The following is a 13,367-nucleotide window of genomic DNA, read 5'->3' on the forward strand; positions in this document are numbered from 1 at the left end:
TCCGACAAATTAAGAATCATTCACTAATCAAATTTTTGACCAAAGATGGTAGAAATGCTAAAGAAACCTATGAAAGAATGACTAGAGTGTTTGGGAAAGAATTGCCCAGTTATGTTACTGTTGCAAAATGGTTGGCAGAGTTCAAAAGAGGATGGGAGTGATTTGAGGATGATCCAGTGTCTGCTTGGTCACCTGAAGAAATCAGTTCTGAAACAGTTGCCATCAGTGAAGAAAAAATTTTAGAAAACAGAAGAATTAAAGTATCTGAACTCGAAAACCTAACATTTCCCATGGAAGCATTTTAATAATAATAATAATGAGCATTTAGGACTGTCCAAAGTTTGTGCAAGATGGGTCTCCAGAAACTTTTCTATTCATAACAGACATCAGAGAGTGGAGCCATAAAAATAAAATTTTAAATTAATTCTTGTTTAACCATATATATTTTTATCCCATTTGTTGACTAATGATGAAACATAGCTACATTTTTATGATCATGAGTCCAAATTAGAATGTGATGGAAGCACAAGGGATCTCCAACCCTAGAAATGTTTTGAACCCAACCATCAGCTGGAAAAGTGTTGGTCTCAGTTTTCTGGGGCATAAAAGGATTGCTATTAACTGATTACCTTGCACCTAAAAGTACAATAACAAGAGATTATACTAGCTTTATGCCAAAGTTAAGAGCTGCCATTCAGGAAAAAAAGATGAGGAAAGTTAGGTTGTCAGGTTTTGCTTCTCCATGAAAATGTACCCATGAACAAAGAAAGCAAGCCCATGTTGCACAGGCTAAAATTCATAAGAGTGCAACTTTGGCTTTGTGCACAGCATGACTATTATTTGTTCAGAAACCTCATCTCATCTTTGTGGAACTCATTTTAACTTGTTCTTGAGGCGCAGATTAACTTGTTCACTGCACCTAAATTCAAGAGACCTGTTCACTGTGTCGTAATTTTCGGAATGTTGAAAACATGAACATTACAACAACACCAGCATTCCAAAAATTCTTAAATAATGGTTGAAAATGAAAGGTTTGGAATTCATTGTTAAAAGCGAACACTTACTTTTGTGCTGAGCTGTAAATTGGAATAAATTTTATAAAATGTTTATTCATGTGCATGATCTCACATCAACATAAACATAGAACAAAAAAAACTACATGCTAAGTCTATAAACAAAAGCCAAACTTTGCTGCATTCAATAATTATGTCAATACTGAGTAGTTGTTAATTTCATGTGCCTTTATGTGTACATAACTCATTGCTTGATCACTTAAGAATTAATGCTTATGTGTGTTGCAGCACATTGCTTCTGGTCCTATTTTATGCTTATGTGTGTAAAAGCAATGAATGTGTTAAATACAGTAAATATAGTATATTAAACTTAAGGGTGAATACATTGGAAAAAAAAAAAAAAAAAAAAGAATAGAATTTTGTACTTGTCTTTTATATTCTGTTCTCAGAACTTTTTTGACCACTCCTTGTGTGTTCTTCCCCCCCCCCCTCACTCTTGCATATTAAGCAAGAAGATGCTAAAATTTCCTTATTTAATTTAATACACACTAATAACTCTTAGTTATTGTACAGGATGTTAAATTTGTAGCACATGTCTGTTAGTAGGCAAGAGTTGTAGGAAGCCATTACCAAGATTTTGCTTTCTGCACATCCCATGATAGATGTATTGGAATTATGAAACTTAAACTGCTGGCAAGCACATGGTAGAAAGCCATAACCACCTCCCAAGTATAAACTGTACAAAACTGGACAATATTTGAACATTTTCACTATGCAGGATTCCACCAGTATAATTTACAGTAGTTGTAACCTTATAGAAACTTTGTACAGTTTTGCTGACTTAGAATATTTACCTTTTGTTTTTATTTTATTTTTGATAGCCATTTAGTTCCGGCACCAATAAGCGATGACATTCGCAGGCTTGCAAGTACCATTCCAAATAAGTTTGATTGGAGGAATGTCAGTGGCATTAATTACATATCACCTGTCAGAGATCAAGGTAAATTACATGGAATTTTGAAAAACTGCATTAATATTGTTAAAATATAATAGTGCTATGCACTCTTATATAGTATTTCTACATTAGAATGTACACATGCTATAGTGACCTTGGACATTTCAATTTTTAAAATTTTTCATAGGCCCACGAGCTTATCAGATGTCAGTGTACTGTAAATTTTCTATTTTTAAATTTTGGATTATAAAGTAAACCCTCACTAATCCGGATTAATTTGGGGAGAGGTCATCCGGATTAGCGAAGCAAAAGATAGCCTTAGAACACAAATAAATGGAAAATTAAATGATATAGGTAGTGAAATAATAAAAAAATATCACTGTAGAGCCTTTATTTAAAAACTATAAAAAGACAATACATTTATCCGTTGGTAAAAGACTGAGAAATTGTACTTGTTTTTGAATATATAATAATGCAGGTTTGAAGAAACTGTCAAGTTTTGTCTTGATTGTATTATCATTTCATTTAATTTTTTTTTTTTTTCTAAATGGCTCAATGCCTTCAACATCACCACTTAGGGTTTCGCCACAAATTTTTCTATTAGTGATATTGTGCCTTTGTCTAAATTGCCACAGCTATCCCGAACTGCAAGTAAAATTGTATAACTTCAAATGCTTTGCAGACTTTTCTGCTGCTGCTTTTAGCTCAACACCACGCACGCCGATGCCACTTGATTGTTGCTGTGAACCACTAAAAAGGTTTTAGAGCTAAATGCCTCCGACTACGGAAAACTCACTAATCGAACAAGTTAGTGCATAGCATCATGTTAGTTAGTAGTAATTCACCGAAGTGGGTGAAATGGCGTCGTTTTTGTTATATCTCATACTGTGAATGCCTTCACAATGAGTTTCCCTGATATTGCACTACCTTGGTGGTTACCACCCACTGGTGGTGGTATCTGTTGAGAATAAGTAGCATTAGTCTTCTCCACTGGGGAAGGGTGCTTATTTGAAGTAGTGCAATATCAGGGCAACTCATGAAGGCATTCACAACGCCTTCATGAGTTGCGAACTAACAGTTTTTTATGAACTAACATAATGCTGTGCACTAACTTGTTCAATTTGTGAATACCACTTAAATACAGCTTTTTCCAGCAACACTTCTTTTGGCTTTTTTTAATGTCTGTCTATTTGATACACTGTTTTTATCACTCCCGACATTGAATTTTAAAGCAAATGTCTTTATAGATTCTTTTTTGTTTTTGTTTTTTTAATATCTGACACAGTCAACAGGCCTATACCAAATTCTTCAGCTTTTTTTTTTTTTTTTTTTCCAGGAACACCATTTTCAAGTTGTTCTATCACTTTGAGCTTGTTAATGATATTTAAAATAACATGTTTTCTTTTTATTCCACTTTTCAATTCTTTAGAACCCAAAATATATATAAAATATGTTGATGTACGTACATACGTATAAATAAGCGCGCCTCTGTAGCCAGGTGGGAAAGAGCAGTAGTAGCAGAAGGAGCACACGCTTCTTGATTAGACCGGGGTTCGAGCCCGTCACCACCAAATACGGAGGATGCGGAAAGGTCAGGGAATGACCACCGCATATCCCAGAGCAATATGGCCTTAGTTGCTAATGCTCCTAAAAACCAAATAACAACAACAACAACGTATAAATAAGTACGCAAATGAAGCAATATAAACAATAACATCCGTAACTGCCTTCCTAAATCCCATGTGTCTTTCAAAGTACTCAACTGTGAACAGAATTTTGCATATTTTGATCCGGATTAACTGTAAACAGATTAGCGAGGATTTACTGTATTTGTAGACTCTTAGGGTATCTAGGTGTTTACCAGTCATCTAGGTAGTCATCTACCACCTATTTCTAGATGGTAGATGACTCTCATCAACCAGTGCAATACCACCACTTTGCTTATTGAAGGCTTGAATTGGTGAAACCCATGTTTTGGATCCAGAGCATAGTTTCCAGCATCCCCTCCCTCCCCACCTCCTTCAACCCATGCATGGTACTAAGTACTGTAGGTTTTGATACCTTCTGTGTTTGATGAAAACCATTTGTTCTTCAAATGCTTTTCATTAAAAAAAAAAAAAAAACTGTACAAACCTCTAGGGTCTGTAGATTGGAGAAATTCCATGTTTCAGAAAAAACAGAAATTCAGTTTAAATTTAAACTGTTGCACTCCCTGTGGAATATTTAGAATACTCTTTCTTTATTTTTAGTTGTATTCAGGTCATTATTTTTTTTTTAAATTTCAGTAGTTACTGTAAGGTATCTGCATATTAAGCACTATCCCTATTACTACAGGAAACCCTTGATTAGTGCGGTTAATGAATCCTTGAAAATTATGAAATTGTAAAAACATATTTTTTCTTACTCAATACGTACCTATAATGCACTGCATAGTTCTTAAATTATTACGGAATAAATTTAAAAAAAGATAGTATGATTTAAATTTTATTTTTTGCAAAAAAACTTATGTTATTTCAATTGAACAGTGGTAGCTTTCCTCCATGATTTTGCGATAACAATCAATTTGCTATCTAACCCTCGACGAACGTTCATGCTTCTCTCTGCATCTGGATCAATCTCTAGTATGAGTTTTTTTGCTTTTTAAAGTGTATTAAATAGTTCAAGTTTTTTGAATGAAATTTCTTTGGGAGCAAATTGCTTTTCTTCTGCTTCATTTTCGTCTTCTTCCTCGTATGCATGTTGATGCTCAATTTCAAGAAGATCGTCGTTACTTAAGTCTTTTGAATGCGATTCCAATAATTCTCTAATGTTTTCTGAATCTACTTCCTCAAAGCCGAGGTCTTTTCCAATTGTAGTAATTTCATTAATAACTTTGTTGACAGGATTAATGAAACCGCAAAAATCATTTGCGCATTCAGGCAAAAGATTCTGCCAGACTTCTCTCATGCAGCTGTTCGTCATTTCTTCCCACAATTTGTGTATGTTCTCAACTGCATCTTTAATATCGTAATATTAAAGAAGTTTAATATTAATAATAAAAGAATATGAGTTACCAGAGCAAATTTCAATTTCAGAGTGGTATGGGGTGCTGCTGTCGAGCGTTTTGGAGTCGATTCCCATTCATTTAAGTTAGAAGACCCTGGTGAGTGCGTGTCACGTATTTGCCGATTCAGGCACCGTTGTGAGTTGCCAAGCACCGCAAGAAAAAAACAGTGCACTAATCAAATTTGATAACACATATATTAAGGGGATAGTATCAAAAAAATTTTGCACACTAATTAAAACTGCATTGTTCAAAACCGCATTAATCAAGGGTTTCCTGTATTTTGAATCAATGAACATTTCTTTGACTGTATAAAAGGTGCCTTGAAAGTTGGGCAAAAAATTCATATACAGCAGGCCCTCGTTATAACGCGGTTCGCTTTACGCTGATTCACTATAATGCTTTTCTTATATTATAACCTGTATCTGACTATAACGCTGTCACAAATCACTATAACATTCTTTTACAGGTTGCATTTTTGGCATATTTAACGAAATCGTTTCATTTGATGGAGTCGATAATTTGAAAATTAATTGCAAAGCAGCATTAAAACGTTTCCCACACTCAGTGAAATTTTCTCACACGCTAATTTAATTGCAGTACACTGACTTTTTATGTAGTTCCGAGATCAACATTTTAAAAAATGATCAAGTATATTGCTTGTAATATTTGCGTTATATGCATTTATCCAAAGTCTAGTCGTCACTTAGTACAGCATTAGACAACGTGCGTAACGGATAGTTTATTAGCCATATTGGTGCAAGGAAGCCTGCGGCTTATGCTACATCAGCCAAAAAAAATGAGGTACCCTGAGAGAGAGAGAGAGAGAGAGAGAGAGAACGGAATCACCAAGAAAGAGAAGAATGATGATATCCAGCTCAGGACCCTGGGTGTGCCAAGCCCATACTCACCAAATGTGAGCCCCTGGGGATAACTCTAACATTGTATCATAATTAATGCAACCAACGCAGTTACATTTTCGAAGAGTTAATAATGGCAGATAAGAATGAAAAAGCAACGTCTGGATGCAGTACGAAGACTACAAATGTAAGAAAAAGATTGAATTTGAAAATTAAATTAGACATTTTGAAGCAAATCGATTCCGGTCAACAACAAGTGGATGTGTGCCATAATTTAAGACTGGCAAGTTTAACTGTAAGAACAATTATAAAAAATAAAGAATTAATTTTAGCAGCGAGAAAGACAGCTGCTCCACTGCAAGCAACTAGGGCTAGCCGGCTATTAGGATTGAAATGGAGAGACTTTAACTAATTTTATTGAAGATAATATCAAATGCAGAATTCAGTTAAGTTAAATATTATAAAAAAAAAAAAAGAGAGAGAGAGATTAGCCTATATGATGATTGAAGAAAACTCACCTAAAAAAAAAAAAAAAAAATGTAGGACCATTTAAAATTAGAAAGGGCTGGTTGAATAGATTTAAAATCCAGGGAGAAGCCGCAAGTGCAGATCAAGGAGCTGAAACTTTCAAAAAAGAACTTGTTAAAATTATTGAAGAGGGGTATTATGTGTTATACTTCTCAACAAGTTTTTTACATATCTATGTTAAAGCAGGGCTTTTTTGGAAACGAATGCCTAAAAGAAGTTTCATATTGAAAGAAGGAAAAAACATGCCAGGTTTCAAAGCAGCGAATGATCGGTTGACTTTATTGTTGGGTGGTAATGCTGCAGGGATTTAAAATTGAAACCCTTTTAGTTTACCAGGAAGAGGGCCAAAGTAAAACCAAAAATCGACACATTTTTCATGATTAAATTCATCAATTAAATTAAATCAATTTAGATAAATTAAATTGATGATTTTAATTGGAATTTTAAGTTTAATTTTTATACGTATTTGTAATGCAGAATATTTTGTATGTACAAATATTTGAATATTAAATATTTTTACCAACATTTGTGCATCTTTTCACTACCTTTTATTATTGATTGGGAAATATCTTATGGCACCGGCCACAACTCATAAATACATATGTTACCTTATGGGAATGTGGCGCTCGCTTACCGCAGATTCACTTAGCACTCTGTTTTTCTGGAACGAATTATCAGCGTTAAGCGGGGGTCACCTGTACTAGTTGTATTAAACAACAAGTTTAATCATCAGCCTGATTGTTCTTCAAGTTCTAGAATACCAGTAAACCATGCAACATTTGCCAGCTTGATCAAATAGGATCACGGGAAGTTCTATCAGCACAGTAGTTGAATAGAGAAACTCCAGTCCCCTTTTCATCATTACCTGTGACACTGAAGACCACCTGAAGATTACCTTGTTAGAAAAATTCTTAAGGCACTTTATATAAGTTCATCCCCCCCCCCCAATGCAGATTATATATTGTTTGACCACCAAAAAACTTTTTTTTAAGATGGCTTTATCCAGAATAAGGTATAATCTCACACCCTCATTCCTGTTAAACAAATGGTATATTCTGTTGAACATGAATATTATTGACCAGTGAAGGCAACATTTGTGTTGTTTTCAAGTAAATCCAGCAAATTTCCTTACAAGGTTTGTGACCATGGATGAGATGTAGGTCCATCGCTTTCAGCCAGAGACAAAGGAGCAGTCTGAACAGTGGAAACACACAACTCCTCCCTCCTCCAGAGAAAGCCAAATTGACTTCTTCTGCAGGCAGTGTGATGGCATCGATTTTTTGGGATGCTGATGTTGTTGTTGCTAGTGGTTACCATCAGAAAAGGCACCTCCGTAGCCAGGTGGGAAGGAGCAGCAGTGCGTAGCACAAGCTCCTTGATTAGACCGGGAGTTCGAGCCCGTCACCACCAAATACAGATCATGCATCATGCGGAAAGGTCAGGGAATGACCACCGCACTGGAGCAATATGGCCTTAGTTGCTAATGCTCCTAAAAACTAAAAAAAAAAAAAAAAAAAAAAACCATCAGAAAGGCCAGACAGCCACAGTGGCATGTATGCAGATCTTGTGAGACGTTTTGTGAAAACATCAAAGACAAATGCCAAGTAAAACTCAGCAGAAGAGTCTTAACAACATATCTGCTTATAAGTCTGTCCTTGCACGGCTGCACTGCACGAGTGCAGCCATGCAAGGACAGAGCCAACATGTGGTAGAAAAGCATAGTGGAATTTGGATAATGTTGAGGAAGTTGAAGTTGTTTGGGTTTTCTCAAATCATGTGGTGAAAATTTGGCCACCACAAAACTCCTTGAAGACCAAAGAATGCAAGGCAAAGGTGAAGAAATAGTATTGCTGCAGCCCACAAAATTTATAACAACCAAGAATATGCTAGAAACTTTTACCCATTTAGAAAATGCAGTGACTATATTTGATGAGAAAGGTGAAGACATGCAAAGGAATAGCAGAATTGACAGAACATGGTACTAGGGCTTACAATACTGAGATCCTGGGATCCTGGTAATTTTTTTTTCGATATTCAAATACCAGTATTGATACAAAAATACTGGTTTTTCGGTAATAATATAAAAAATAATTGTTTATGATTTAATCACATAAAGGTTATAAAATCATCTTTACGTGTTTTTATGATTTTATAACCACCAACCAAAAATAAATATATACAAAAGTATACTGCAGCAGAATTTGGCAAATAATTTGTCATGCAATTAGATTCCAAGACTCATTGGAACAGTTTATTGTCCATGCTTGAAAGCTTTTTTGAATTGAGATATTGTATGCAATAAGCTTTAATTTATTTAGATTCAAGTATTTATTTCTGTGAGGATGAATTTAATTTATTATCTGCAGCTATATCTACATTAATACGTAGAAAGTTAGTAGTAGATGCACTATGCTGCAAAGAAGCAAATCTTTTAACTGCAGATGCTGCCATAAAATTTTGATGAAAACTCTTGGCAATCAAAATTTTGAAACAGCTAGATAATTGCATACGGCATTGAAACTCCGTACTTCACAGAAGTGTACAAATTTATTACAGGTTCTTCAGTATTTGAAAAGTGGGACACAATACAATAGCAAATTATTTAGTATTAGTAATGGACATATGGTGCAAAGGAAGCCAAGGCTTATGTTGCACCAGGAGAAAAAAAAAAAAAAGAGTAAAATTATAATAAAATGAAATATAATTAATAAATAATAAAAGAAAAGCAAATAGACAACCTATGCATTTCCCTCCTCCCATTCAGCTGACCTTTGAATTTACCCAACCACTCATGTAGGTAACTTATTCCAGTAATTTCTAACTCGCTGACTAAAGTAAAACTTCCTGCAATCTAGTCTAAACTTATACCCCCCCCCCCTCCCGTAACTTCAATTTAGGGACCCTAGTTCTAGAATCATTTATAACCTTGAAAATTTTGTCAACCTCATTCAACCTGTTCAAAATTCTTGGAGAACTTCATGTCTGACCGTATTGTAACTCCCAAGTCCCTTTCCTCCAGTGCTGACTTTAGTTCAACTCCACCAAGTGTAAAAGTTATTTTGGGGTTGCTGTTCCCGAGGTGTTAAGACCTTGCATTTTGCTGATTTACAGCATAGCTGCCATTTTTCTGACCATCCGAAAGTCTATCTAGGTCACTCTGAAGAAGCTCTGCTTGACAGTGATTATTAACTACGCTACCAATCTTTACATCACCTGCAAGTTTAGACATCACACTCTCCATCCCTTCACGGATGTCATTTAAGATAATCAAAAACAACAGTGGTCCCAGTAATGATCCTTGGGGAACCCCACTTCTTACATTAACCCAATCTGAGGAATAACCATTTATCACAACCCTCTACCTCCTGCCCTGAAGCCATCCTGCTATCCATCTAAGGATTTTCCCTGTGATTCAAACCTGTTCCAGCTTATAAAGTAATTGCTCATCTGGGACTGAGTCAAATGCTTTGCTGAAATCTAAATAAACAATGTCGAAATTCCCTAAATCTTGCTCACAAGTGACCCTGTCAAAATAGCTAAGCAGATTAGTTAAACATGATTTTCCCTTTACAAAACCATGTTGCGTATCCTTCAGAATTCCATTTCTATCTAAATGATCCTGAATTCCACCCTTGATCATTGCCTCCATGATTTTCCCTACTACTGAAGTTAGACTGACCGAAGTTGGTAATTTCCCACTACACTCTTAGAACCGCCCTTTTGTATTGGCAATGCATTGGTGCTTTTCCAATCCAATGGAATCTCTCCTGAGTCCAGTGATGCTCTCATAATTAGTCTATAATTAGTTTTTTCATTAAATAAATGTGTGAAATTTCAACATTATTAATTACATATTTTTCCACTTCACTCCCATATGTTCCCATTGACATAAAAGGTTTTTCTTTTATAAATATCGATGCAAAGTAACTGTTGAGTTTATCTGCAACATCAGTTGGGGGTATCTAATATTATCCCATGCAATTACATATATGGGTCCGATATGATTTGTCCTTCTCTTCTTTGCATTTATATATGTGAAGAATTCCTTCACTGCACTCTACTCTCTTCTTTATTCCTTATCCCCACTCTTTGCTCTCTCCCAGACTCAGTAAAGATAATATAGTGAAAATTATACTTCGCTTAATAAAATGTCTTTCTCCTTCAGAAAATGATAAACAGAATTCAACCTTGTAAGACCAACATGGGACAGAACATCAGTGTTCCGAAAATTCTTTCCAAAATAAGAAATTGCCCGACTCTAATGAGATTTTAAAAGATAAACTTGAGTGGGAAATTAATGAAATACTTTTTAAATATTACTTATAAAAAAGTTCAAAGCCTAGAATATACAGACTTAGATCATTTACGACTGTCTCAGTACAATAGCACCATCCACCATAGAATCTGAAAGGACGTTTTCTGCCGCTAATCAAATATTGTACCAAAATTAGATCCAGCTTAAACGATAACACTAATGCTTATGTTTCTTAAGAGCTCGCTTTATTCGGACAGGTAGTATGGATGTGTAAACATAACTAAACTTTGCAGTAGCAATATATACTTTTTTGTTATTAGAATAACTGTATTTTTAATAATTTTTTTCAGAATATTTATTATTGCAATAAAAATTTATTTAAAACATGAATTCAAGTAATTACAGTACTTGTTTTTTCCTTACCTTATTGCACCTAATTGTCATCAAAATTTATTGAGAAAAATGTTTGTTTTTGGAATACCGGTATCCCAGTTTCATAAATGAAAAATACCGAAATACCGGTATTAAGATTTTGACCGATATTATAAGCCGTACCAGTGGGTACCAAGAGAAGAAGAGTACATAGATGAGAGTAGACATGCATTTTAAACAACCTCATTCACCTACAACAGAAAACGCTTCACTGTCTGTGAACAAAGCTTCTTTTGTTCTTTAAAAATAAAAAGTTGTTTTATTTTATTTTTCCTTCCTTTCATGATTACGGGCTTAATGGGGTTGGTTCCTCCATGTTAAACGATTCAATAATGCATGAAGTTTTGATCTTCTCTTATTACTGCAATGCTTTATATAGCTAGGCAGTTACTAGTAATAACCTTTATCATTTATGAAAAATAGACAAATCTGCTTCTTTCCCTATTACCATTGCATTCTAACAACTGTTATATTTAAAATTTACTACCTAATTTTTTTTTTCAAGGTATGCATCTATTTATGGGAGTAATGGAAAACACCATTCACTTACCAACATTTTGCTTAGCAACTCATTTTTGAGGAACCTAACCCTTTTGTTAAGTGAGGTTATACCTATATTGTGCAGAGGGCTGTATGTTATCAAGGTATAAATACATTATGCAGTATTGTTGGTTATTTTGCAGGAGGAGGTTATTCTGCTTGAAGGAGTTCTGAGTAGATAAATAAATTAGATGAATGTTTATTGACCAGAAACTGTTATAAACTGTCAGTGGTATTTTTTCTAAAGCAGCTCTTTGATAAAGGCTATTTGTGTGAAAGTGATAGAATAGAAATGATTGGAAATTAGTAAGAACGAAAATCTTAATTGGGTTATTGATAATTTACAGATTTTGGGTCTGATTAACATAATTAAAGGTAACTGTTAATAAAGTAATTGTGTGAGGGGAAGAAAGACAAGAAAGGATGAGAGATTAGTTAAAGTTATGAGAGCATTTAATCATTAATGAAATGTGTTCAAAGCATCACATAACATCGATGACCGTATGTGGATGAGTTGTTAATGACAGGTTAACCGAATACCCAAATAATGGCAATTTGCATTTGCAGAACGTGTTATGGAGTGTGATAGAATTATCTCTTTAAAAAAAAAAAAAAAAAACAGTGTAGTTATTGGATAGACGCTAACTGTCCAGATTTAGGCCTAAACCTTAAACAATATTTCCTAGTTGGTATTAAAAGCTTAGCAGCTTGCATGATTTCCCTGAATGGTTCCCATATAGAAGTTGTAGTTGTTAATATCATTAGTGCTTGCACCTCAAAGTGGAGGAGAAATTGTTGAAGTTAAACATAAGAAAAGCACCTGGGGTGGATGGGATCTATCCAGTTATATTAAAGGAGGCGGCAAAGCAACTAAGCAAACCTTTACCCATAATTATGAGAGCATCCTTGGATTCAGGGGAGGTTCCCACGGACTGGAGATGTGCAAATTTATCCCCAATTCACAAAGGGGGATTGAAGGGTGACACGAGTAATTACAGACCAGTTAGTTTAACTTCTGTTCCGGGTAAAATAATGGAGTCACTGGTTAAAGATGCATTGCAGGATCATCTAGACAAGACTGCAGCAATAATTCAGACACAGCATGGGTTTGTTAAGGGAAAGTCTTGTCTGACAAATTTGATAGGATATTATGATGTGGTTACAAAGGAACTGGATGCAAAAAATAATTTTGATATCATATATTTGGATTTCAGGAAAGCTTTTGACACTGTTGCGCATGGAAGACTATTGTACAAATTGGAGCAGAATGGTATTAAGGGTAAGTTGCTACAATGGATAAAAGGATGGTTAAGTGGGAGAAGACAGAGGGTGGTAATTAATGGGTGCTGCTCTTCGTGGACTAATGTTATTAGTGGAGTCCCACAGGGTTTGGTTTTGGGTCCACTGTTGTTTTGTATATTTATCAATGATATTGATGAAGGTATATCAGGCTTATTGTCGAAGTTTGCAGATGATACAAAGGTTGGCAGGGTTGTTAATGACAGTAATGGCAGTGTGCTACTGCAACAGGATCTAGATAATTTGGGCAGATGGGCTAAGAAGTGGCAACTTAAGTTTAACCTTGACAAATGCAAAGTACTGCATATGGGTAGAAGTAACCCCAGAGAAACGTACCAACTGTGTGGTACTACACTTAAGGTGGTAGAAAATGAAAAAGACCTGGGAGTAATTGTGCAGTCAGATATGAAGTTTTCTGAGCAATGCAGACAGGCTGCCAGGG

General features: G+C 35.0%; 1 protein-coding gene across 1 annotated transcript in view; it reads left to right on the forward strand.

Annotated features, from left to right (window-relative positions):
• Positions 1 to 13,367, forward strand: part of LOC150091220 (dipeptidyl peptidase 1-like) — a 95,379-nt gene that overhangs the window by 49,695 nt on the left and 32,317 nt on the right. The window contains exon 6 of the mRNA XM_090382876.1: positions 1,895 to 2,013. Within this exon, the coding sequence (XP_090239002.1) occupies positions 1,895 to 2,013 (119 nt within the window). The remainder of the gene's footprint in view (positions 1 to 1,894; positions 2,014 to 13,367) is intronic.

This window comes from Mastigoproctus giganteus, chromosome 1 (assembly GCF_048544385.1).
Source record: "Mastigoproctus giganteus isolate SK-2022 chromosome 1, ASM4854438v1, whole genome shotgun sequence".
NCBI lineage: Eukaryota > Metazoa > Arthropoda > Arachnida > Uropygi > Thelyphonidae > Mastigoproctus > Mastigoproctus giganteus.